Source organism: Oncorhynchus keta, chromosome 30 (genome assembly GCF_023373465.1).
Source record: "Oncorhynchus keta strain PuntledgeMale-10-30-2019 chromosome 30, Oket_V2, whole genome shotgun sequence".
NCBI classification, from domain to species: Eukaryota; Metazoa; Chordata; class Actinopteri; order Salmoniformes; family Salmonidae; genus Oncorhynchus; species Oncorhynchus keta.
Window position 1 is genome coordinate 26,166,396 of NC_068450.1, and position 27,730 is coordinate 26,194,125.

The 27,730-nt window shown below is 41.0% G+C and overlaps 1 protein-coding gene across 10 annotated transcripts; it reads right to left on the reverse strand.

Moving 5' to 3' along the window:
• Window positions 1-175: 175 nt before the first annotated feature.
• LOC118363338 (casein kinase I-like) lies at window positions 176-27,444 on the reverse strand. Of its 10 annotated transcripts, none has more exons than XR_004821383.2 (12): window positions 26,671-27,444; window positions 26,151-26,257; window positions 17,282-17,408; window positions 16,967-17,065; window positions 14,610-14,693; window positions 12,087-12,226; window positions 11,058-11,145; window positions 10,045-10,119; window positions 9,407-9,513; window positions 8,898-9,046; window positions 8,210-8,308; window positions 176-2,010 (listed from the first exon to the last, which is right to left on the reverse strand). XR_004821383.2 is itself a non-coding variant. In XM_035744080.2 (11 exons), exons 1-11 carry the CDS (start codon window positions 26,791-26,793, stop codon window positions 2,003-2,005), a joined length of 1,071 nt encoding a protein of 356 aa, XP_035599973.1. In that variant the 5' UTR covers window positions 26,794-27,442; the 3' UTR covers window positions 176-2,002. The 10 variants fall into 10 exon arrangements, 5 of the variants coding, with proteins under 5 accessions (XP_035599973.1, XP_035599970.1, XP_035599974.1 ...); XR_008087410.1 differs by having other exon boundaries at window positions 8,210-8,287; window positions 26,671-27,443; XR_004821385.2 differs by having other exon boundaries at window positions 11,067-11,145; window positions 26,671-27,439.
• Window positions 27,445-27,730: the final 286 nt, after the last annotated feature.

The following is a 27,730-nucleotide window of genomic DNA, read 5'->3' on the forward strand; positions in this document are numbered from 1 at the left end:
CTCACATTCCTTCACAGTTGTCCCACTAACCCTTGACACTACCATTGTCCTACAAGTGTATAATGAGGCATATGAGTCTCATACAGAGGACTTGCTGCTAGGCCAGATTCTTCTTTGCTTTGGCCAGTTTTATGTAGTTGATGAGGTGTAGATAATTAAACGATTTTCCACAACAGCCATTTGAAGCCATTTTAATATTTACAGATATAAATCCTGGAAGATTTTTTTTTCAAAACACCACCACAAGCACCTACAACTACCCATCAACATCATTTACCAGGAACTGCTTTTTCTAGATTACAGCAATACCTTTTTAGACCATTTCCACAAATGTGTCCCTTTTTCTAGAGCAATCAGTCTGATATCTTTGAAAGAAAGTCTTTCCCTATCTATCCCCAATCCTGCCGATGTCTCCAGTTTCCAAATGCTTACAATACTAAGGTTGTGTGGTAGTCAACAGGTAAATGTGTAAAGACAAGCAAATGGAAAGCAAAAAAAATGCCCCCCCCCCCCCTTTCTTCAACAGCCATCATCATCATCCAGGCATAAGGCATAAGAAGTCAGTGTGTTCTTCAAATTACAGACTGGGACAGTGGTGCTGACAAGTCATTTGAATTTATTCTGACATGCTAAAAGGGAATAAATTACACTTTTATAGAACGTCCAGCTGTAAAATAGCTAATGCTGGGTCAGGGGGAATAATGGGGGGGGGGGGGACAAACTGCCCCTGGTGTACATCTGTTGTGACTACAGGCTGACTGAAATCCAAATGGTACTTGCCTTACAAGACTCAAAGTATATAAAAAATAAAAAAAACCCTCCAACACTTTCTTCACAATAAAAAAAAAAGGAAAATTAGGAAACGGTTGCTACTCTATGCAGCAGCAATATGTAGTTGCAGAGAGAAAGTCCCAGAGTATTTTACAACAGGATCTGCTTCCCCTCAGAAAGTAACAAAAACACCCTTTCCCCAAAATGATCAATTCAATACAGGGAAAGACGACTATAAAACGGAAAGGAAAAAAAAGTTCTGATTTAAAAAAAAAAGTGTATATATATATATAAATTATAACAGGAAGGGCGGGTGGAGTGAGCACGTTTGTCTGTCTCAAAAACGGAACATTGAGGCCATCCATCATAGCAATTACATAAAACAAAAACATTTTCAAAATAAATTCATTGATGCGTCATTTTTTCTAAGCAATTTACAAATAGTTTTAGTCAAGTGGTGCCTAATTTATAATGAATATGCTTTTGTGGAGTTCATATTTTTTATTCGTTGTTTGAGACTTCAGAAGTACAATATTAATGCAGCTTTCTAAAGAGAAACCTAGTGTTTTCATCTTCACATTAGAAGCTCTTCTAGCACATATCTGCAGGCAGAATCTTAATTACCTTTTCATAAAGGAAACAGTTTCAGATTACATCTTTCATTTTGCTTGAGGATGAGGGAGAAAAGTTGAATAAGGAAGAGAAAATGGTTGTTTCAAATGTTCAATCTGACTGACGTGTGTCTGGGTCATCATGCCACACTCGGTGACAGAGGGAATGGGGGCAAAGCTGCTCTGACAGGCAGCCATGAGGTGAGGGAGGCACCCAAACAGCAACTCTCAGAGGGAGAAAGTATCAAGGGGAAAGTATTGGCAGGTGCACAAACATCCGCAGTGAGCCAACCATTTCTTAGTTTTCCGTTTTGAAGAAACAAAAAATCTTCAGGGACAGGACAATAGAGAAGGCTACAGCTTCGGAAAATTCCATACCAAGCCTGCTTTCTGTGTGGATATAGTATATACATACCAATATATAGATATATGCAGAGCATGTTATCTATATAGAGCAATTACATATATAGTATATGGAAGGAAAGTTCTTTAACAGGAAAAAAGGGTTGCCCACAATGCCTGGCAGGTTCTGGTGAATTTGATCCTAGATGCCGGGGTGTGATTGGAAGGCAAATCCTGCTACGGCCACTCTGCTCTGCTTCCTTTCATTGTCTTACTGCTCAGAAACCTGCAAGACAAACGAAGAGACAGAGGGGCCATTGGTTACACATCAAGTAGAACAGGTTATCAAACAGGGTTGAGCGACTGCTATAAACGAGGCCAACAAATCATTGCAATTTTCCATCCCTGTAACATAAAAGTGCCCAGTCACCAGTCCTGCTCTGCAGCAAAGCTGGGACCTGCTGCTGCAGTGCCTGAGATGGGGGAATCAAACATTTATGCAGCCTTTACTCTGAGCCTCCTGTAATGAAAACATTAACCACCGCTTCAGCTTAAGAGGTTCACAACTAGCACAGGTGACAACAGCAGCTGTATAGTGTACCGGGGAGTGAGTACAGACAGAAAGACACTAGTGGAACGGTGATGAAGGAAACAATGCGGCTTATCAATAAACCTATTTGAAAGGGCAACGTTACACAGAGATCAAACAAAAACACAGTTAAAAGACAAATAGGGATGTGGCCTGCTTATGTGAGCCACACTTCCTTCATACTTGTCTGCAGTGGAAGGTAACCTTTAAAGACAGCCATTAACCAATTACATGCAGCACACCCATGCAGCAGTTGGCCTGTAGAGAGGTGCCAATCCACAGGACACAAACATGGGCACAACAATCCCAAAAAATGTGAGGATTCCTTAATCTTTCTTATGGGCTCCTACAATCTTGTCTTCCTCAAGCAAGCCTTCGCCCATTGATGATGCATGCCGAGCCTCATCCAGTGGGTTTAACTTCTTGGTGACGGGGGCAGTATTGAGTACCTTGGATGAATAAGGTGCCCAGAGTAAACTGCCTGCTACTCTGTCCCAGATGCTAATATATGCATATTATTAGTCGTATTGGATAGAAAACACTCTGAAGTTTCTAAAACGGTTTGAATGATGTCTGAGTATAACAGAACTCATGGCAGGCAAAAACCTGAGAAGTGGGAAATCTGAGGTTTGTAATTTTTCAACTCTTTGCCATTCCAATATACAGTGTAAATGGGGTCATATTGCACTTCCTAAGGCTTCCACGAGATGTCAACAGTCTTTAGAACTTTGTTTGAGGCGTCTGCTGCGAAGTGGGGGCGAATGAGAGGGGATTGAGCCAGGTGTCTGGCAGAGAGCCACATGCGCGTGAGGCGCGGTCACGGGAGAGTTAGCTCTCATTCCATTGCTTTTCTACAGACAATGGAATTCTCCGGTTGGAACATTATTGTAGATGTATGATAAACACATCCTAAAGATTGATTCTATACTTAGTTTGACAAGTTTCTACGACCTGTAATATAACTTTTGGAACTTTTCGTCCGACGTTCAGCTGGACCTGAACACGCGTTTGGATTTGTTTACCGCCCTAACAAAATAAGTTATTTGGACATAAAGTTCATAATTTATCTAACAAATCAACCATTTATTGTGGAACTGGGATTCTTGGGAGTGCATTCTGATGAAGATCATCAAAGGTAAGTGAATATTTAGAATGCTATTTCTGACTAATGTTGACTACACAATATGGCGTATATCTTTTTGGCTGCTTTGTTGTCTGAACGCTGTACTCAGATTATTGCATGGTTTGCGTTTTCCGTAACTAAAAAAAAAAAAAATCTGACACAGCGGTTGCATTAACCTCTTAAGACTAGGCCTCAATACTGCCCCCTTTGTAGGAAGTGCGTGCCCATAGTAAACTGAAAATATTTTTTCCCAAAATTACTAATATATGCATATAATAATTATTGAATAGAAAACTCTAAAGTTTCTAAAACCGTTTAAATTATGTCTGTATGTAAAGCAGAACTCTCAGGGCAGCCTTTCTCCCAAACTCTCTCTTGTCAAGAGAAAAGTTGGGTCAACTTTGATGTCATCGCCCCCACCCTTCCCAGGCAGCTACCGATCTGGGTACAGTATGTATGTGTTCAGCACGATGCCTGCTTTCAAATGGCGCGTTCATTGTGAGAATCCCGCGAGCTCTCGTCGTTTGGCGGGCGAAAATGTTAGTGTCACTCTCAAATACATGCGCTCTATTTCCAAGTAACAGCAATTGAAGGCGGTTTGTCTGTTCGCGCTGATCATTGTTTTACATGTTAAAAACATCATAAAGCTCGATTCTGCACATAGTTTGACCAGTTTAGTCGACATATAATATGTAAATTTGAAGTTTTGATGCGCAAGAGTGCGGGACCAGAAGTCATTTTGGGTGCATTTCAGCTGAAGCTGTTAGCATATGCTAATACAGAGACACACAACGTGAAACCAAACGATGTATTGGGTAAGTATGACTCCTTCTACGTCTTCTGATCGAAGAACATCAAAGGTAAGAGAATATTTATGTGGTTATTTTGGGTTTCTGTGGACTCCAAACGTAGAGGAGACATACTGCTAATATCTGAGCGCCGTCTCATTGTATAGCCAGTGAACGAATTCTGTAACGTTAAAAATAAATGTAATACAGCGGTTGCATTAAGAAGAAGTGTATCTTTGTAACTATATGTAGAACATGTATATTTAGTCATGTTTATTGCTTGTTATCTGACGTTATCTGTCGGAGCTATCATCATTTCTCCGGACATTTGAGTAGCATTTTTTGAAATGTCGTCATTGTAAACAGAGATTTATGGATATAAATGGCATATTATTGAAAAAATATATATGCATTGTGTAACATGTACTATTACTGTCATCTGATGAAGATTTTCAAAAGGTTAGTGAATGATTTATTGTTTAATCCTGCTTTTATAATTTTATATTTTCTGGGACAAAATGGCTGCCCCTCGTCTTTTGTTTCGGTGGTGGTCTAATATAAATATGTGCTATGTTTTCGCCATAAAACATTTTAGAAATCTGACTTGCTGGGTAGATGAACAAGGTGTTAATCTTTCATTTGAGCTATTGGACTTGTTAATGTGTGGAGGTTAAATATTTCTAATAATATTTCTTTGCATTTTGCGTTATGGTAATGAGCTTGAGCCGTAGTCACGATACCGGATCCGGGATGGGTCGCCGCAAGAAGTTAAGGAGAAGTATATCTAATTCCATGTATAACACTTTCATTTTCATCAACATTTATGATGAGTATTTCTGTAAATTGATGTGGTTCTCAGCACAATCACTGGATGCTTTTGGAACTACTGACCGTAACGCGCCAATGTAAAAGTAGATTTTTTTAATATAAATATGCACTTTAGCAAACAAAACATACATGTATTGTGTTACATGAAGTCCTATGAGTGTCATTGATGAAGATCATCAAAGGTTAGTGATTAATTTTATCTCTATTTGTGCTTTTTGTGACTCCTCTCTTTGGCAGGAAAAATGGCTGTTTTTCTGTGACTTGGTGGTGACCTAACAATCGTTTGTGGTGCTTTCGCTGTAAAGCCTTTTTGAAAACAGACACTGTGGTTAGATTAATGAGAATTTTATCTTTAAAATGGTGTAAAATACTTGTATGCTTGAGGAATTTTAATTATGAGATTGTCGTTTTGAATTTGGCGCCCTGCACTTTCACTGGCTGTTGGCGAGGTGGGACGCTACCGTCCCATATATCCCAGGGAGGTTAAATGAGTGCAGCGCAAGTCAGGACATGATCTCATCAGATCTGAGTGATTTGAGAAGCATTTTTCACACGAGCTCTCACGAGTCACGTTCCTCGACAGCTGTACCCTCCAGTAGTTTTGCTGCAGGGATGACATGGGTGTCTACAGAGTCAGAGGATTATTCCACCATGCAAATAAGCAAAAGTAATGGGTCTTAATTACACATGAAATGGTCTGCAGCTTTCGCTCAATGTGAATTGTTGGTTCAATTCAAAACCTAACACGGATCTGACAGATGTTCCTGGCGTTTTAAGTGTCTGTAGGGGCCAGCTGATGCAACAGACATGTCTCACTCACAGGGGTGAAAGGGCAGCTCAATTCTCCATATGCAAACCATTAAAGGATCAAGCCTCTTCTAATATAGCAAATAGCCTTTAGGAGACTTCACAGCAACATGGTGATGATATTTATGCCTTACAGACACTAAAGACCAAGCGATCATCAAAATGTTTTGAGGGTATGGCTGGGTTAACGGAGTTTGCTTTGAGCTTTGGCTACTTGTATTTGCCTGATTGTCAACGTGGCTTGTTCTAAACAAATATCATATAATACAAGGCCATTGGGCAAAATAGGAGGGCTGAAATGCAAATTCACATTAACAACGTTTCCATTATTACAAGGCTAAGTGTGGCTAAGTCAAACTGGTATCCAAGAAACCAGCAAGTTCTTTCAAGCTTCAATAAGCCAGAGCTCAGCTATTTAAATTTCTGGCTGTGGGTACTCAGCACCTTCACTGGCAGTGTTATCTTAAATGGACAGCTTGCAGGAGAGAACACTAACCACCAGACCAGGAAATAACATGTCCTTTCTATACATCTTCATAACAAAAACATGAGATAAAAAGGCTGGGGGTCCATTTACAAAGGTAATTGTGTTTTTATCAGTTCCAGAGGAAAAACTTTGATTTCTCCACCCCTGCATGAAAGGCACATAAGCAGAGATCAACTGTGCTGCAGGCTACTGTGTGCATGGAGTCCACATACTAAAACAGACACCGTACCGTGTACACAATGGATTAGACCAATACCACGTCATCAACAAAATCATATTTATAACTAGTCCCTCACAGCACTTGTTCAGTGCCATCATGCGGGATGTTCCTTGAAAGAGGGGGGACATAGAGAGTCATCGTGCTTGGATTTCCTATTCATATTTAATGGATTTCAAAGCTCTTCTCGGCAGTGAAGACACAGCACTGGTATAATTCGGGCCAACAGAGGGGCCAAAAATGATTTGCCTGACGTCATCGAGAGAACATCTAATACAAAAAAAACTGTAACCCACAGTAAATATAAGCCACAGGAAGCCCTGTTCGAAACACGGTTTAACCAACAATACGTCACACAAACAAAGTGGTAGAGGAGCAGAAAATGTAATGTGCTAAGTCAGAGGGGCTGGAGTGCTGGGGAAGAGCAGGACCGATACACTGAGCCCTCTCAGCGGTGCCATCCAGGTCACATCACCCATTTACATGGGCATTCTTTCTCCCCAATCAACCTGCATTCAAACCCAAAACATTTTTGTCTAATAAATACTTAATCCGATTGCCTAAAATGTTGGAACCGGGCAGTTATGGACTAATACACATGGGAGCTTCATTTGAGTCCTCCATGCACTGTGTGTACAAACACATGGTGTGTGTGGAGCAGTGAGTTCTGGGCCAATGTGACAGCCATGGTTTAAAGGGCAACTACACTTCCTGATTTGGCCTCATTTTAGATTTGGTTCATTAAGAAATGCTAGCGGCCATAACTGAATTCAAACGTGAGTTAGTTTCATGTGGGTGTTCACAGGTGGGAAGAGTTAGCCAATTTATTTAGCCAATTCGATTCAGCCTGTTGTTGTGTGACCATGGCAAATTTTGTTAAACTTTGGATAGCTCATCTCTGGGGATAGTTAGGGACCGTCAATAAATTACACAATGCAAAATGGGACAATATTTTTATGTTGCACATCTTTTCTCATGAAATGCTTTCAATAAGTGTATATGAATTTCTGCAATTTAGTTGGTTTAAGGTTTACGTCATTGAAATTTGGAGTTCAACTTTTTAAAATATTGTCCCATTAACATTGTGTAATTTACTGATGGTCCTTAATTAACTAACCCCATTGGGATATCGAATGTCATTAAATTAACCATGTGCATTATGATCGGGTCGTGTGCCGCTGCGCTCTGAATTGATGATTACTTGGGTGCTGGCAGCTGTGGGTAGGATTAAAATAAACCCAACCCACAGAAAATGTTACGGTACCCTTCATTATTTAACATAATTCTTTCCTATCATCTCTCAAATCTCAATATTGGACAAGACTAAGACCAAAATGATCATATTTACACTTTGTAGTGAATTTTGACACTATAATCGATGTTTGACTCAAATCGATGCCACATACTCCATTTTGAAAATGATAAATTGCATCTTAGGCGAAGTCGCTGTTTAATTTGGGGTGGGGACAAATAAAACACCACCACTATGGTGGTTTTAAGTAAAAGGGGGTGAGGCATTGACTCGGTATAAGTGTTCCTTTTACTACCAATACAGGTCAAGTGGAAGGCTGCTCTGCAATTTCATGCCAGAGATTACACACCTAAATGGGCTATTGCCTAATCCCTTTGGAAATCCTAGTCATCACCTGATGAAAACTGCTTCAGGTTTTTTGAAAAATTGGGTTGACTCCTCTGCCATCAACCCTGGGCACCCGGGATACCCTCTACGAGAGGGAGGGGAGAGACTGGAATTAAAAGAGGTTATTCAAGAGTCACATCACATGAGCACTAAAATCCACATCAAAACAGGTGGCCATTTATTACCATGAACAATTGTATCATACATGTGTGTGCAGTGTGTGGCTAGAATCTCACTCCCACTGTATATGAGAGCATTACAATAACAATTAACAAGTGTTAGATCCAGGAACAATGATTGCGAGAAATCAAGAGTCAATCGTACATCATTTAGAGAAGGGGTTAATTCAAGAGGGAAATCAATTTTAACACCCACAGAAGATAATAAAGCCACAACCCTTTGTCCCAGAGAAGAATAAAATACATTGGGGTACAAAGTTAGTAGTCAAATTTCCCAAGGACGTCTTTGCATCTGCAAGACAGACCAATTGAATTTCTCTTTATCTTTCAGGGGCCTCCTCGAACTAACACTGTTGTGTTGTTTGTGGTCTCATTAATCCGCTGGGAGTTAATAATGTTCCAAATCCACTTTTTTTCCCCTTTTTCTCCCAAGCACTTTGAAGGGGGAACGAAAATGAAAGCAATTGGCGTCTCCATTTTTGCACTTGAAACGTCGCTTGGCTTTTTGCTACTAACCTTTCATGTTACTCTTGGGTTTGTCAGTTTGCTTGCCTGAGGGAGTTTGTGCCGGTTGCCCCTGTCCCCCTGAGGACGCAGCCTGCTGGGCTGCTTTCTGCTTCAGCATTGTCCAGTCAAACGTGTAGTCGTACTGGTGGTTCAAAGTCCTGGACAAACAGACACTTTCAGACATGCAGTCACACTGAGCTCACCTATATTCATCAACTCTACTGCTGCCAAAGGACAACTTGTTTTCAGCCTAAACATATATAAAAGCAGAAAGAGACTAAATGAAAAACACAGGTCTATAGAGGTTGCTCCTTTCACTGTTGTTTCATAAAGAACACTTCATTATTAACATCTAGTACACCTTAAGGACCCCATATGCTTTACATGCAATGCAACCAATTCATTTTTCCTGCCTCGTGGGTCTTGCCAGTGAGAGAAACATGTGATTTGGTGCACGCGCGTTTCAGCTCCCTTGGGGGCAGAGAGGTTCATGTTAGAGGTTGAGAAATGACAAGCACCTGAAGAGAATGCGGAACAGCTGACGCAGGTACATGTAGTCAGGTGCCTCCTCAAACCGCAGCCCACGGCAGTAGTTCAGGTACATGGCGAACTCTGCTGGGAAACCCTGGAAACAACCGCAGGAAAGTAAGAAGGTTATCTATCGATCCATGCCCAACTGTCTGGCTTACGGTCATGTATACATTATTTACCATGACAGTCGGTGCCAAAAAAAATACTCTTGAGATGCGTTCTGGTAAGGCAAGTTACCGAAAGAAAAGAGTGAGCGTGTTTCACAAGTTAGTCCACAGCCTAATGCAAGGCATCAGGTTTAGCAGCACACTCTCTCAGCCAGCTACTTTAAGTATTTTAATGAGCAATGGCCATCATGCTTTCAGGTCCAAGGTGATGGATGCATAACAGCCACTATTTAAAGACTGGATTAGATTAGTGACACCATCCAACATCTCTACTCTCGTACGCTACAAGACAGCCTTTAGAACTCCTTCAAACAGGCTCGCACTTCACTGGCAGATGTGGCTACTCAAGGACTTCCATAGAAAGCATCTACCTTTCTGACCCGGAGGCACCAAATAAAAATAGGATCAACTCAGTCCGCTGGTGGGCGTGCCAGGTCGATTCTTCTATGTTCACTCACCTTACACAAAACCTCGACTGGAGTGGACATCTTCTTCTCGCTAATCTTCTCGTACTTCTGTTTCTTTGTGGCAGCCTGTGGAACATGTGGGCGAGAAATGAAAATGTTGTGCACCACAGTTTAACACTACCCTTTGCAATTTCTCAACACACACAAGCTTGTCACTGCCGGTGAGGTCAGTGGTCCATACAGAATGTAATGTAATGTATTAGTTTGGCCTGATGTGACTTACAGCACCGTGAAAGAGCCACCTAAGGGAAATATTCAGGAAATATTGAGGAAGTTTTGTATTTTTCTCAGTAATACAAATATGTGTACATAGTGTTTTGTGACATAGCCTATCTTGATAGGCCGGGCAACTGGGGCTGTATGTATATGAAGAATGGCTTGGTTCTGTAGGTATGTACCTAACACCTTGCTGAGGACTTTAGTTTCTATCACCGTAAGCTGCTGTTCCATGCAATTACATTAACACACAGCACAGATCTCTCGTGTTTCCTATTTAACCCTTGTAGCGTCAGAAAAGGGGAAGGCGCATTATGCTGCAAATGCAAGTCTTGGTGACTTTACAAAAGCATATAACTGAGTACACTCAAGGCACCCCATATCTCTGGAGTATTTATTCATAAAAAATAAAAGGTATCTAGCTAAACCTTTGGGAAGTAGCTGACCTCAACACTACAACTTGAATGGAACATTAGGGGTTATCTACAAGACTAGCTAACATTCTGCATTGTACAAGGCATATTATGTCATGCTAAACAATTTAATTCCTGAAGTTGTCAGAGAATCCAACTATAAAATAAAACATGCAAATGTGAATAAATCATAGAAATGGTAAATAATCTGAAATCAAGTTATGGAGACAGCTGACAATCCGTTTATTTTATTGGGGGGAATCTAGTAGCAGAATCATGGAGGAAAAGCTGTGGCGAACGAGCAAGTTGGTTTCAATGTGAGTTGGTGAAATATGAACCACTTATATAGTGGACTGGGAGCCCTAGAGTACCTGCCTGGCCTACCTTTAGACCCTGCCAGGGCAGGCTGGTTCTGTTGAAGTACATCAGGACGTAGCCTAGCGACTCCATGTCATCTCGGCGACTGGAAACAAACAAGCAGACATTTAGCATTCAGCACGTAAAAAGGTAACATCACGGTTGGTTCAAGAGCAACACATTTGACATTAATCTCAAGGCCCTTTGTAATTGTAATGGCTAAACTGTACACTAACTTTCAGACCAGTAACATAGCATTTAACTGGTAAAGTGCAAGCAGGGACTGTCATTGAATAATTCACTTGAATTAGAGGGTGGGATGTCTATCCTGTTACAGTGTTTCAACAGAAGGCAATCGTTCTCCACTACTTCATATATTTTGTTTTTGGAGCACGGCTCAGTAGAGAAGCCACATACTGTTTTTTTATATCCCAACTGAATGCTTCAAATGACATGAAAACCAACATTCATAAAAAGCCTGTTTAGACAGGAACAAAAGGATTTCTAGAAATGTTGAATTCTATCTTATTACAAAAGTCAATGCTCACAACGTATCAAAGGTTTAAAGAAAATTACTGCACGCTTACGTTGCTGTAATATGCAATACAAATAAAATAAAAACATCTAGTCTTGGACTTCCAAGCCTACTGTACAGCTCAATGCAGAGTTTTGGTATATAATGGAAGCATGACTGGCTAAATCACACAGCCCTGTTTGTCAAAATTAGGATTCTGGGTCAGCCAAGCTGTTGGTGGAGGCTAGATTCTAACACGACCAATGAGTGCAGCTTGGTCATCATGAAGGCAAGTCCTTAGAGAGCCAGCTTGCAGACCCAGCTGGAACACAGTCTGAACATCAAAAGCTCCTTCATGCCACTCAAAAATGTGGCATAAAGTGCACAAAAGACATATTAACCTCTATATTAATCCCTAGGAATCCTATCACTCCGGCTGAAAGCGTGCAAACGATAAGGAGTGAGAAGAGAATATGCAGCGAAGGCTGAACTAGATTCCAGATGACTATAGTTACTGGGTGGTGATCTCTTACCTCTGCTCGATGCCCAGGTGCGCGTTGATGCTGGCATAGCGTGCTGTGCCGGTGAGATTCTTGTCTTCTCGGTAAGGTATGTGCTGTCGTGTCCTGTTGTCCCGGTATTTTTTGGCCAGACCAAAGTCGATGAGGAACAACTGAAAGGATGGGGGAAAGAAAAAAACATTGACATTTTAGAAATATCCTGATTCACAGGGAACGATTGACAAAATGGAGGCTGCCACTGTGCGAGATCATGGGTCTACTCTTCAAATATCCTGCTCCGTGTACCATTTTACTAGCGAGGCAGCCATCCTCAAGGCCCCTGCTTATTATCTATGAAAACTGTGCTGGCAGGATCAGGGAACACCCAGGGGTCAGAGTCAGATGGAATCTCTGCAGCAAACTCACGAAGATTTTCATTCACTAATAGCTAGCTCCCTGCCTGCTAACAGCTCTTTATGGTTGTTGAAAGCCCCGGCCATCACAGTCTTGTCTCAGATCAGAATGATCTCATTTGTTGACTGCCTGCCATACTTCTCCACTCTACTGCCCACACACACAACTGCAGATTGCAGTCCCTGAGTGCCTCACCCAACAGACGTTTTTCACTGAGGCAGCAGTGACCGGACTGGCAGATCCACTCAGCCGTGCCTATGCCTGCTTGGCTCAGCTGGGGATTCAAAACTTATTTCCTCCCGTCTACGCCTATCGGAACGTTATATTGTGACGCTTCGATCTGAAAAGTCAGGCCGGGAGGAAAGTCAGTTTCACACGCAACCGTCCACTTGCTGTAATCTAAGTAACACTCCCCTTTCCGCAGTATTCATTAACTTGCACCTTTGTCCTCTACCTTGATATACCTTCAGCTGGTGTTCAATAGCAACATTGCAGGCAGAATGAAACATTTCAGAGTCTATAAATACACAGCGTAGCGAGGACAATGGTCACTCTAAATAACATTTTCCAGTGTTCACAGAACAAAAGCAGGGGCTGGAGGAGCTTCCATTAAACCTGCAATAGAAAATCAAGGAAGTGTTAAGTTTAAGTAAGCTGCTATCTGGTAAGACATTTGAACATTCACTGACTTCACCTCGGTCTAGGTCCTTAAGAACTACATAAATGGTGAGTTTTTTTAAATGTGAAAATAAGCCAACCATTACACTACAGCACTTGCATGAGCAATGCGTACAGTCGAAGGATTGCTGAAACTTAGTTTCATAATTTAAACCATCAGTAGAAATGAGAATGTGGTCTAAATACACAATCTATCCAATGTGTGGAGGACAATTTCACCAAAAAAAAACACTTGTTCTGATGAAAAGCATCCCATTTCCTTCTCCATCTGCTAATATTCAAGGTCCCTGTGAATGGGTGGTCAGTTACCTTGTAAATGATACTTCAACATCAGAACTGTATCTGGCAAGCCAATGACTTTCAAAATAGGCTACATGTTGGTTTCAACTCTAACATGCCGAGTCACTCCATTTCTTTGAATTTTAGTTCTTAGTTCAATCTTCAACATCATACCATTTCCTGAACATTCACAACCGTTTCAAAAGCAACCAATGACTTCACAGGCCCACTCTAACCAAGCAAACTGTGAAACAAAGCAGCACAAACCTAGATATACTTTTAAAAGTCAAAGTATGTTTCATCAGAAGAGTTTCAGACTGAGGATTCTGGTTGCAAAGCCATACTAGTAATTAACCTTCAAGGAGTCAAGTTCTCTTCCCCTTTGAAAAACGTTGAACTCTAGGTCTGCTAATCTGCGAGCAAGCGTAAGCTAACCACACCCATCTGCCTGGCTGGTCCCCGATCTGGCCTTTCAGGTCCTACATTTTCCAAACATGATTTTTTCTCTTCTCATCATGGGTCAGCAGGTAGCCTAGTGGTTAGAGCGTTGGGCCAGTAACCGAAAGATCGCTGGATCGAATCCCCAAGCTGACATGGTAAAAATCTGTCTTTCTACCCCTGAACAAGGCAGTTAACCCACTATAATGCTACATGCAGGTCAAGTAGCTATAGTACTGCTGAGCCTACAACAATTCTGTAGGCATTTAAGAAAATTGCCCTCAACTCAATGTTGGCTCATTTTGGCCAACACACATTTTCTGTGATGACATATCCTGAAACCACAAGAGATAATAATTTGTGAAACCAAGAGAAATATAATCCTCTGTTTAACTGGCAAGTAAATCTCAAGAAACAGCGCCAAGGAAATGGAAAAGAAACCCAAATATAAAATTAGCCTAGTGGGCGCCGTGACGACTTCAAATGAGGAGCACGTCCTCCTCACAAAATCCGACAGCATCTTCCACTACTAGTCACCATATGTCCTTCATCCACCTAAACACAGATCCCTGCAATCTGGAGTAGGTGTTCATCTCTAGATTTGTTTAGCATGTGTGTCTGGTTTAATGCCAATATGGTGTTCACCAAATTAATGAAATAAAAAAGTAGTACTCCTAAATGGGTAAAATAAATCCCAAAAGCAAACAGAATTTGGGGGAGTATTAAGAGGCGGTTGTAGTTTCAGACCTGGTTTAATCCTGAGAAAGATGGGTCCTGAGAAGAACTAACAGCCAAGCTTCTTTTCCTCTTCCCCACTGGAGATTCCAAACACTGAACAAATAGAGGGTGCAGTGCATCAAACAGGATTGCTGACAATCCCACAAGGCCAGCGCAGACAGGCAACACCAAGGCTCAGAAAAAGAACGGGAGGAGAGGGAGGAGAAGGGGAAGAGAAAGCCAAAGGCCATCCTTCATCCACCAGCAAAGCATGAGCTAAAATCAGAGAGGAGTCTGTGGTAGGACTTCCTAGGAGTTAGCCTGGGCTTAGATGCAAGCCAGTATTTAGGCTTGGCAGATGGGGGCGGGAGGGAGATGTCCTGCAGGATATGCAGTCCACACTGCAATACCAATTTCAGAGGCAGAATTGAAGACAATATAACGGCCCAATCCAGATGTTATTCTTTCATGTAAAAAAAACGCCCAGTATTTCCAAGCCTGTTTTGCGTTTTTGACTTTGCATTGGCTTTTTGATATTGCAGCATTTAATGCTAGCATTGGCCACAGTATAATTGCTTTGTACCATAATCATCCTAAAAATTTGGACCAACAGTCTGCCTGAGTGCAGAACACAATACGCAGTTGACTGACTGGTACAACTAGGGTTAAAAGAGAACTCAAATAATGAAGGCCATTCCCTAACATGGGTACTCATTTAGCAATAAGGCGTGAAAAGGCTTTGAAAAATGCAGCCACCCAACCCACCACCTCCTTGAGATCTCACATGAAGCAATGGGTCCCCAAATTTTAAAAAATATATTTTTTTGTATTATCCTGAAACGACTTTGAAACAGTAGACACCTTCAGTAAGGAAGAGGGTAGAATACTTTTGGCAGACTTTGGAAAAGCCCAATCTGGAAATTAGCAGCTCTACAGCGCCAAATAGAGGAAAAGCGTGCAGTACAAGAAAGAAGCATGAACTAATCTGCATGTAGCCGTCAATACATAGAGTAGATTTAGTACAGCTGCGAGAAACGCGTGACAGGACAGCTTTTGTGATAGTGGCTCTTGATTAGAGGATTTCTATAGAGCAGCCCTGGACAAAGCAACAAAACAAGCGGAGTATCACTCTCCAAACCATAGAGAGGAAGCTAGTGTTGGTGCAGTGTTCACATGCAATCTATTAAGAGGGGGGATTAAGGTTAAGGTTTAACAATTGCTCTTTGGCAGAGATTTATTTTCACCAATGGAGCCATGTCCAAATGAAGACTATTTCAGAAACACACTTCCTAAATTAAAGGCGACCACCCTATTGGGCACAAGCTAAGGGGCATATAAGCACCATTGTAAAACAGCAGATAGGAAGCAGAATGCAAAGTGAGTTCAGGTGAAGAGAAAGGCAGTTGATTTACACATTAGGATAGAGTGGGGATCGCAGAAGCTACTGCTATGCCAGTCTTCCCATCCATTGAGTTCAGTGTCAGAACTTGCAATCCAAAAGGATTGTATGCGCACCCTTGATAATGTTGTTCAATTTCAGTAAATAAACAAAGTGAAAAATTTAATGTGTATGAAAAAAATAAAATACGCTTTAGGCTGGCATTCACACAGACACACAATGGTAAACACTTATTCCAGACAGCACTGCCAAAAATGGTAATACAGGCTTTAACCCTTGAATACCCAAAAGGTACCGTTGTTTCATTTTGATTAGACTAGTCTGATGAGTTCATATCAAGTAACACTAACGACAGCCACAGCTGGTGTGGATAGGTCCGTGTTAAAACACACATCATGCTTTAACTTTGCCAAATGTTGCCTGTCTGCAAGGGCTCAAAATAGTGAGTTATTTAAAAACAAAATACAAATCAGGCAACTTGAGATACAGTTTGTATATGAAAAAAGATTCACAAAAACGCCTTAACATTATTTTCTGCAAAGGGGAAAGAATTAATGGGATTACACATCATGCAGAAACCTTTTTGTTGTCCTGTCTAAGAACTCAAACAGATCCACACCTATGGTGCTGTCTAAGAGGGCCTGTATTACCTGATTGTAAAAGTACCTAAATGTGACTAACAATTCCATCCACATAACAAGTGGACTAAACCAACCACAAACAATTAGCCTTGAAAATGTCTATTACCAGGACATGAAGCCTATTCAAATATATATATATATATTTTTTTTTATCACATTGACCTCACTGAGGATTAGAGTCAATATTTCCACAAGAAAATACATGAAACCACCAAAAGAAGAGTTATATTAAAAATATGGGCTACTTGTATCACTTCACACAATGGTGTATAAAATAAAAGTGAAACTAGGTCAGAGATTCACTCCACTTACTGCATCTCAGGAGGGGGAAACTGCTGAAAGCTTACCTTGTTACAGTGACGGCCAATACCCATTAAAAAGTTGTCTGGCTTGATATCTCTGTGAATGAAGTTCTTTGTGTGCACATACTCGATTCTGCTGATCATCTGTGGGGAAAACGCCGGTCAATCAGCTAACGCAGAACTTCAAAATAGACTGGTCTTCTTAGTCCATTTTCAAACGTTTCATAAAAATGAGAAATGTACAAGTAATATTCTCCCTTTGGCAAATAAATAATTAATGTTTTATGTTGTTGTAACCAGACAAAGTTAAGCAAAGGGCCAAAGTGGAAGATAAAGAGCGTTGATTAAATTGAGTTTTACCTGGTCTGCGAGCATTAGTACAGTTTTCATTGTGAACCTGCGCGAGCAGAAGTTGAAGAGGTCTTCCAGACTAGGTCCCAGCAGGTCCATCACTAGGACATTGTAGTCCTTTTCTTGGCCATACCACCTACAAGACAGCACCAGCCATGCATCAATATTCATAATATCCATAAAATGTTATTTCAGTGTTTTCGGTATTTCGGTTGTAAAACTTTACATAGCAATTGCAGAGTTATTTATTAGGCCTATGTAAAATAACCGTTAATGCAACAGTTGTGTGGTCAAAGCTCATATTTCAAAACCAGAGGCAAAAATGTATGTGGAGGTTGAACTTTAGTCTTTAGGACAAAAACTGTTTGTATGGAGGTCATAATAACTCCATCCCAAACCCTAGGACTCCAGTGAGTTATTATAGGAGGCCTCAGCTATCATTAACAGATATGCCTGTTTTTTTTAGGCTGGCCTGACAATAGTTCAATCAGGGCTCTTCAACCCCGTTCCTGGAGAGCTACCATCCTGTAGGTTCACTCCAACCCCAATCTAGCACACCTGATTCTAATAATTAACTGGTTGATAAGTCAAATCAGGTTAGTTACAACTGGGGTTGGAGCAAAAACCTACATGAGGGTAGCTCTCTAGAAACAGGGTTAGAGAGCACAGAGTTAGAGTCGGTCTAATCCTCACAGCTCTGACATTCGAGGTCAAAGAGACTCCCAACACTTCTCCAGTACACTGCCAGGCCAGCAGTCGCCAGGCAACCATCTTGTCCAAGATTCCTCTAAACAAAGAGGTATTGTCTGGGAATGATGTACTGCAAGAGTCGACACAGCCATTTGGCTACTCTGACAGATCTTGTTTGCGGAATTAGTTACGGGTGTGGTTAGTCAATAACACTTTCACAAGACCGTCCATGATGGCAGCAAAGAAAATACACTTTGAATAAAGTAAACAGTTCCAAACTCTGCATTTCTATGAGCTTACACACTCCCAAGCACAAGCGTAACAGCCAACATGTGGCAGCCAAAAAGTATGGTACTAGAATTTGGTAGGTCTATGCAAAGCTCTTGAATGTTTGGTCAATAGGCTGATGGTCGGCCGAGATTTTTAGTCAAGCAGTGACAACTATATATTTAAAAAAATTGTATGGCACACGAGACACCTGTCTGATTCAGGTGTGTCTGAGTGGACTAATCCATTGCAGGGGCAGTGGGTATGGCACACCAGTAGTACATTTACAGTTACTTATCATAAATTATAATCCAGTGTTTGGTTATGGTCATTTCTGTTAATGCATTAAACACATTATTATTACAGTCCCACTGTTGTCATTGTAGGAGTGGACACATTTCTTATTTAAAAGCTCCAGTGATGGTGAGTAAAGAAAGTAATTTTTTCTTTGCCTCAAACAGCAAGTAAACAGTCTGTTTTTACATCCATTGAGAATGACCATAGTTCCTTAACATAGCCCATTTGAAAAATATTTCCAGCTCTCTACTTTTACATAACCACTCAGCATGAAAGTGTGTGTGGGGGGAGGAAACATGTCATATTTTGATCCGGGGGAAACGTCATAAAATAGACCTACCTGATTACTTCTTATGCATAGCGCAAATAGCCGACAGCTGTGTCTGTCTGGAGCTCACTGGCATGGGAAACTGAGGTCCCAGAATATTTTATACAATGTAAGTTTGCTAGCAGTAGCTTCTGACTGGACTAAGTTAGTTGATACAATGTTTCTAGTTCCTTGAAAATATTATTTTCCTACATTGATTCATTATTAAATCACAGTGCCTAAAGCATGCAGAACAATTTAAACCTGCCAATCTTTAGAATGCAAAACAAGAATTTTAAAAAATCAATATGCTAATGAAGCAAGTGGCGTGACGTCTTGAAGGTAGTAGCATCCTCCTACATTTGAGAATGTCAAATAGAGGGTTGACAGTCAAAAAATAGCTTGTGAATACAAAGATAATCCTGGCGGATCTGGGTAAACTCAATTCTTTACTCAAACTCACCATAGAAATATAATTGTACAGACAATGTACAGTTGCGGCCAAATGTATTGGCACCCGTGCACTTTTCTTAAATAGTTCCATAGTTCTAAAATAAGCAGATTATTTTTTAAACAGGAGAAATATGGGCATAATATATCAGTGGAAACTCGGGCTGCTTTAGAGACAATCCAAAATGTAACTACAAAGGAAACTAAATTAAGGAAAGAAACAAGTCATTAACTGATAGGTCTAGCACTTTTTAAAGGTGGAATTTTAAAAAGAGCAGAGTTTCATAATCTCAATGGACCCAAGAGAAAATGCACAAGACTTCCCTTTGTTGATTATGCTGCGTTCACGTCATGTCGGAAACGAGGAACCTCCGACTTAAAATGAACCAAAGTTATTTGCGTACGGCTTCCTATTGGTTGATTGTGGGGAGGCTTGTTCAGCAGGTTGTTCTGGCATTGACAAAGTTCCATGAGTTCTTTCACTCTCTCAGCTAGTTCCTACAGTAACCTTCACAAACAAACAGAGAAGTGAAGTCACCTGCCTGGGTAACACCCAGTATCTGCTGAAGGTACCAGCTGATAACCAGCTTTCAGTTGTGCAAATTAGAAGTCACCAACCCCCTCCTTACCTACCAACAGCCAATGGCTGGGCATATCCATGAATAGTTAACCAACACAAAATGGGTCTTATCTGTACACTGTATGTAGCTAAGTAACAGAATGCAGCTCTAGAGATTAGGTTACCAGTACCACCATGCCTTGGTCAACAAGCATCAACTTAGTTTGAATATACCAACACAGGCAGTTGGCTTGGTTTCAAGTGGACTTCATCTGTTGATGGTCTTCTTTACTAAAGAGGAAGTTGGGCTCTCTGAGGCAGCCTAGTGGTTAAGAGCAGTGTGTCCTTGAGCAAGGCACTTAAGTTTAAGCCAGTCTGGATAAGAGCATCTGCTACATAAATAAAAAGTTTGCACAAGCTTCCGAAGCAGGTAATAATGGAATTATTTTCATCTCAATAACTTGGCTCTACAACCCTTGAGTCAATTAAGTGGTACCATTTTTCCAGAATGTTTGCACTTAAGTTTAACCACTGGCTCTAGTCTAATATCCCTTTCATACACAGACCAAAATATGTCTAATATACCACGCCTGCATTTTTATACCAGCTTTTACCAACATCTGAAAGCAGTAAAAAAAAAAAATTAAAAAAAAAGGAAAAATAAAGGCCACCTAAAGACAAGTCATGATTCCTGCAATTTCACAGACCCTGTAACCAAAATACAAGTACTGGTCTGTGTGAATGGTTCTCTGCTTTTTAGCAGGTCAATTCATAAATTGTGTTGAACACCTCCCTAATTTTAAATGCAAAGAGCCGCATGGTTAACCAACACCCCCACTTTGCCAGTTACCCACGATATGTATGCAAGGGGTATGTATACCTGCAAATAAGCTAAACAAGGGGATGTTTGAAAGAGGGTCATAAACATGGCCTTGCATTGTTTACATGTAACATCACATATTTGGTCTGAAATGGGTATAAGTAGGTCTAATTAAAATGTGATGAACACAGGAGATGGGGAAAAGCATTGGAGAACTTTCCAGATAAGACCTTCCAACTCTCGTTGTGGAAAGAAAATGTCAGGTGAGTTGCATAACAGAAAGGTCCCTAGACAGGTGCACCAGCCAGATGCTGATGTACCTAAAAACAACTGGCTATGAGAGTACAGAACAGCAGATAAAATAGTGTGGCAGCGCCAACATTTCTAGTCTAAATTGTTCTAGTTGGGTAGTGCATAATATTCAACAATGTATACAGTGCATTCGGAAAGTATGTAGACCCCTTTGACTTTTTCCCCACATTGTGTTACGTGAGAGCCTTTTTCAAAAATGTATTTCATATTTTTTCCCCTCAAGCTACACACAATACTCTATAATGACAAAGGTTTAGAAATGTTTGCACATTTGTTAAAAATTAAAACCATAAATCACAACTATTCAGACCCTTTTTACTCAGTAGTTTGTTGAATCAATTACAGCTTCAAGTCTTCTTGGGTATGACGCTACAAGCTTGGCACACCTGTATTTGGGGAGTTACTCCCATTCCTCTCTGCAGGTCTTCTCAAGCTCTGTCAGGTTGGATGGAGAGCGTTGCTGCACATTAGGCCACTCAAGAACATTCCAAGACTTGTCCCAAAGCCTGCTTTGTGCTTAGGGTCGTTGTCCTCTTGGACGATGAGCCATCGCCCCAAGTTGGAGGTCCTGAGCGCTCTGGAGCAGGATTTCATCAAGGATCTCCCTATACTGGGCCTCCCGGGTGGCGCAGTGGTCCAAGGCACTGCATCGCAGTGCTAGCTGTGCCACCAGAGACTCTGGGTTAGAGCCCAGGCTCTGTAGCAGCTGGCCACGGCCGAGAGGCCCATAGGGCAGTGCGCAATTGGCCTAGCGTCGTCCGGGTTAGGGAGTGTTTGGCCGGCAGGGTTATCCTTGTCTCATCGCGCACTAGCGACTCCTGTGGCGGGCCGGGCGCAATGCACACTGACCAGGTCACTAGGTGTACGTTGTTTCCTCCCGACACATTGGTGCAGCTGGTTTCCGGGTTGGATGCACGCTGTGTTAAGAAGCAACGCGGCTCGGTTGGGTTGTTTCGGAGGACGCATGGCTCTCAACCTTCCCCTCTCCCGAGTCCGTGCGGGTGTTGCAGCGATGAGAAGACAGTAACTACCAAAAATTGGATACCACGAAATTGGGGAGAATTTTATTTTAAATTAAAAATACGGATCTCCCTATACTTTTCTCTGTTCATCTTTGACTCGATCAGGACTACTCCCAGCCCATGCCGCTGAAAAAAATCCCCATAGCATTTTGCTGACACCACACTTCTCCCATTTAAGAATGATGGAGGCCAGTGTTCTTGCGGTCCTTCAATAATGCATTTTTTGGTACCCTTCCCCAGATATGCCACAACACAATCCTGTCTAGGAGCTCTATTGACAATTCCTTCAACCTCATGGCTTGGGTTTTGCTGTGACATGCACTGTCAACTGTGGGACCTTAAATAGACAAGCGTGTGCCATCCAAATCATGTCCAATCAATTGAATTTACCACAGGTGGAGTCCAATCAAGTTGTAGGATCATCTCAAGGATGATCAATGGAAACAGGACGCACCTGTGCTCAATGTCGACTCTCATAGCAAAGGGTCCGAATACTTGTGTAAATAAAGGTATGTTTATTTTTAATACATTTGAAAACATGTCTAAAAAACTGTTTTCCTTTGTCATTATGGGGTATTGTGTGTAGGTTGCTGAGAATATTTACTTATTTAATCCAATTTAGAATAAGGCTGTAATGTAACAAAATGTGGACAAAGTCAAGGGGTCTGAAAACTTTCCAAAGGCACCGTAAATAGGCCTCGTTAGAAGGTGGGGAAAAAGTTATCCAGAAGGGTCATGGAGGGGCCAGTAGTCTTATCTTATCGTTCTATTAAATCATTCTAAATACCAGAGCCTAATGATCGAGGGCACCCAAGTGGTGCAGCGGTCTGAAGCACTGCATCTCAGTGCAACAGGCATCACTACAGCCCCTGGTTCGAAACCAGGCTGCATCACATCCGGCTGTGTTTGGAAGTTTTTTAGGGCGGCGTTCACAATCTCATATATGGTATGTTATCCATTCATGCTTTTATATGTTCTATTTACACTACCGGCCAAAAGTTTTAGAACACCTACTCATTCAAGGGTTTCTTTATTTTTACTATTTTCTACATTGTAGCATAATAATGAAGACATCAAAACTATGAAATAACACATTTGGAATCATGTAGTAACCAAAAAAGTGTTGAACAAATCCAAATATATTTGAGATTCTTCAAATAGCCACCCATTTGCCTTGAGCATTGCACACTCTTGGCATTCTCTCAACCAGCTTCATGGGAAAGACACCTGTAATGCCTTTCAATTAACAGGTGTGCCTTGTTAAAAGTTAATTTGTGGAATATCTTTCCTTCTTAATGCGTTTGAGTCAATCAGTTGTGTGGTGACAAGGTAGTGGGTACAAAAGATATCCCTATTTGGTAAAAGACCAAGTCCATATTATGACAAGAACAGCTCAAATAAACAAACAGAAATGACAGTCAGTCAACATGGTCAGTCAATACAGAAAATTAAGAACTTTGAAAGTTTCTTCAAGTGCAGTCACAAAAACCATCGAGCACCATGATGAAACTGGCTCTCATAAGGACCGCCACAGGAATGGAAGACCCGGAGTTCATTAGAGTTACCAGTCTCAGAAATTGTAGCCCAAATAAATGCTTCACAGAGTACAAGTAACAAACACATCTCAACATCAACTGTTCAGAGACTATGAATCAGGCCGTCATGGTCAAATTGCTGCAAAGAAACCACAACTAAAGGACACCGATAAGAAGAGACTTGCTTTGGCAAAGAAACGAGAAATGGACATTAGACTGGTGGAAAATTATCCTTTGGTCTAGAGTCCAAATCGGAGATTCTTGGTTCCAACCACCGTGTCTTTGTGAGAAGCACTGTGGGTGAACAGATTATCTCCACATGTTTATTTCCCACCGTAAAGCACGGAGGAGGTGGTGTGATGGTGCTCTGCTGGTGACACTGATTTATTTAAAATTCAAGGCACACTTAACCAGCAAGGCTACCACAGCATTCTGCAGTGAAACACCATCCCATCTGGTTTGGGCTTAGTGGGAGTATCATTTGTTTTTCAACAGGACAATGACCCAACACACCTACAGGCTGTGTAAGGGCTATTCTACCAAGGAGAGTGATGGAGTGCTGCGTCAGATGATCAGGCCTCCACAATCCCCCAAACAAATTGAGATGGTTTGGGATGAGTCGGACCGCAGAGTGAAGGAAAAGCAGCCAACAAGTGCTCAGCATATGTGGGAACTCCTTCAAGACTGTTGTAAAAGCATTCCTGGTGGAGCTGGTTGAGAGAATGCCAAGAGTGTGCAAAGTTAGGCTCAAACATTAAAATATTCCACAAATTAACATTTAAGAAGGCACACCTGTTAATTGAAATGCACTCCAGGTGACTATCCCATGAAGCTGGTTGAGAGAATGCCAAGCGTGTGCAAAGCTGTCATCAAGGCAAAGGGAGGCCATTTGAAGAATCTCAACTATAACATTGATTTATTTAACACTTTTTTGATTATGACATGATTCTATTTGTGTTATTTCATAGTTGTGATGTCTTCACTATTATTCTACAATGTAGAAAATAGTAAAAATAAGGAAAAACCCTTGAAGTTCTAAAACTTTTGACCAGTAGTGTTTCTGTAAATTACCCAATGAAATCAAGCCACACCCAGCCATGATTGCAGACACCTGTGTTTCCCTCAAAACTATATAAACTAGTGACCCGCAGTGTTTCTCATTATACCCTGATGAAGACAAGCTTGTCTGTTGAAATGTTGGTAATTAAATTATATATATTTTTTAAATTAAAAACCCATTGGAGGTTAAAAGCATATTTTACAAGGTGATCTGGCAAGAAAGCAAAAGGGAAATAGCAACGTGTACATAAATGACAGAAAATTACAGAATATACTCGTAAAAAAACAGTCACAAGTCGCAGATACAATTGAAGATTAGAAACAACTGCAGCTATCACAAACCGTGTTGCCTGTTTTTAGACTGATCGACAAGGGCACTAAATCTCCCAACTTGAATATATTTTGAAGCATGTTCCAGGATGAAGGGGCATTATTGCATCTGAGCTCCTAGTGTTCTACCCAAGCCAGCACCTCGCCAAAGCAGGTGTGCGTTTCTTTCGCCTCCACCCAATCTTAAAATAGCCACATACATATTCCACATTTCCCTACATTCAGTACTCTACTGAATATAGGAGAAATGTGCAATATGTATGTGGCTATTTGAGAAGTGCACAATGTGTACGTTGGGTAAGGTTTAATGCATGTATTATGCTGAATGTGTAATGTACAGTGTATTTTGTAAACGGCAGTACTGTGTCCAAGAATTTTCACCTTGGGGACATTAAAGTTGATCCTATCATCTTTGATGGCTTTAGTATCCTTATGCCCCTTATCCAAGTCAAATGCAAACAAGTGGTGTATCTTGTCACAACACCATAAAACAATTGTGTATCACTGATAATATCGATAAATTATAAGTCAACTGGGTAATTGAGCTTAATTTAGTTGTTTTAAACGTGCACAGCCAGTTTACAGCCTGCCTGGATTATTAATTTCACCAATGTGTCAGTGAACTAACCCATTACCCAAGTTATACTCTACATATCGCCCTATAACCCACGAAATCTAAAATAAACTAATTGTAGGTGTTTAATGAGAGCGAGATATGGTCCTACTTCAGCGTTGAAGTCACCTTGAGACAAAAGCAATTGGCCCAGAAAGCTAGTTGTTTTCGCTAGTGCTGAGCCGCCATTTCCTAACAGGGAAGGAAGACATGTTGGAACAAACAATAAAAGAGGAGCGGCCATTTCCAGCACACCGATTTTTTTTTCGTGGCCTGGCGATTTTTTTGCACGTTAAAACTAGAGCAGTGAACACACACTGTGAAAATATACATGGCTCATGAATGATGGGACATTATAATAATATTAACGTTAAAAGGGAATGTATAAGTGGAACGTTTACGTAAGCAAAGATCAAGGAAAATCAGGAAGCCTTGGTGATTAAAGCGAACTAATGCCAGCTAACTAGCTTAACTTACCAACTACAACTGGCATATGGAAGTAAACCAGACATGTTTGCATGAGAAATGTAACTACAAATATTGTACAATTAGCTATGACTTTTCTCCACATACATCTCCGATATTAAATTGTCCAAAATAATGAATACGTATATTACCTTATGTGTGGGATTCCAACTCCTCCTTGTAATATTTTGTACAGTTTGCTTTCATATAACAACTGTGGGTGTCTGGCTTTCTGAGATTCCAATTTTACAGCTACCTCCTGTAAAACAAAATTATCAGTAAGTTAGCTAACGTAGTAGTCCACCGAGTTAGTAACACTTTAGACTAGCCACGTTAGCTAGGCAGCGTTTAGTTATTAACGTCACAGATGCATAGTCTATCGTAATTTACTAACTAGGTACAACAAACGTGTTATTTCTAAGAAACGAACGTTATGTAGTCCGTTACGCGTTTTAGTGTGGCCAATATCGACAAGTATCTTAGATGACAGTTAGCTAGCTAGGCTAATGTTAGCTGGGTATTCATTGAGCATCGTTGGCAAATATTTCAGCTAACTTAGCTAGCTAACGTTAGGAAGGCTAACTAAGCAATCTTCTGTTCAATCTCGGAGTCGGCTTGGCTGTGGGTGAACACAGCGAACACTATGTTAAGCACTAGTTAAATGTTTATTACCTCTCCATTTGTGATGTTGATCGCCAGGTATATGTCACCAAATGATCCAGATCCAATTTTTCTGACAAGTTTGTATTTTCCACCAACAATGAATTCGGCTTTTGAGCCGCTGCTGCTTGCCATATCCTCAAAATCACGAGCAACCCCAATCAGTTTAAAATAGTATTCTCTGGGACTGCTCCTTCGGTTCCCCTACTCGGCCAGCTCGTTATCAGAACATATCGTGAACATACAATCCTGGTTGGTCGTGGGCTATGTACTTGAAACAACGTAATGTTAGCGAACTAGGACAGACTTTGTTTATTCTCATGCGATATTCACAAGCTAGCTAGTAAAAAAACATACAAAATAAACCCAACACTTATAACGAAAAAAGGCCAAACAATTATTCTGAAAACACTTCTAATGTGCCGTGTTAGTCCGTCGCCCAGTGCCTCGTCGCTAGCCTGCTAGCGTCGAGCGATCGAAATGACACCAGTGGTACTGAGAAGCCTGGTTCGATAATCTGTTTGTACCACCTCCGCGAGAGGGGCAATATTGTTCTTGTTTGTCAAATTTTCGATGAAAGTTACAGCTATTATGTGGTTCTCCTTTGTTCGTATTATATTTTACGGAAACCTAGGGTCGCTGCTTTCCTTCAAAGCGCAACCCACTCACTCCGCCATTTTCTTGTCACTACTCCACAAAAATGCACTGTCCGTCTCGAGGTGATTCTAGCTAGCTTAGCTTCAGAACAAGGCGCAGGCGGGCGCGAGGAACACTGGGGGGCGCGAGCGCAGAGGACGCCTTGTGACGTTTTGAATTTACGCTTACGAAAGAGAGCCTTGCCTGGTAAGTGCGCGTGAGAAAAATAAAGAAACAGTTTAGCATATTACAACGTTCAATGTATGCATTGTAATTAGTGTGCAAGATGTTTTCAGATCAAAAACCGCTCTACCTTTTCATTTAATGTTCGGGACACATTTCAAATCTAAGCAAATGTTATGCCATGGATCATATAGCCAAAGCCTATGCGTTTGGGACTTGGCATTAGAGAACCCATTTTTAACAAATGTCGGTT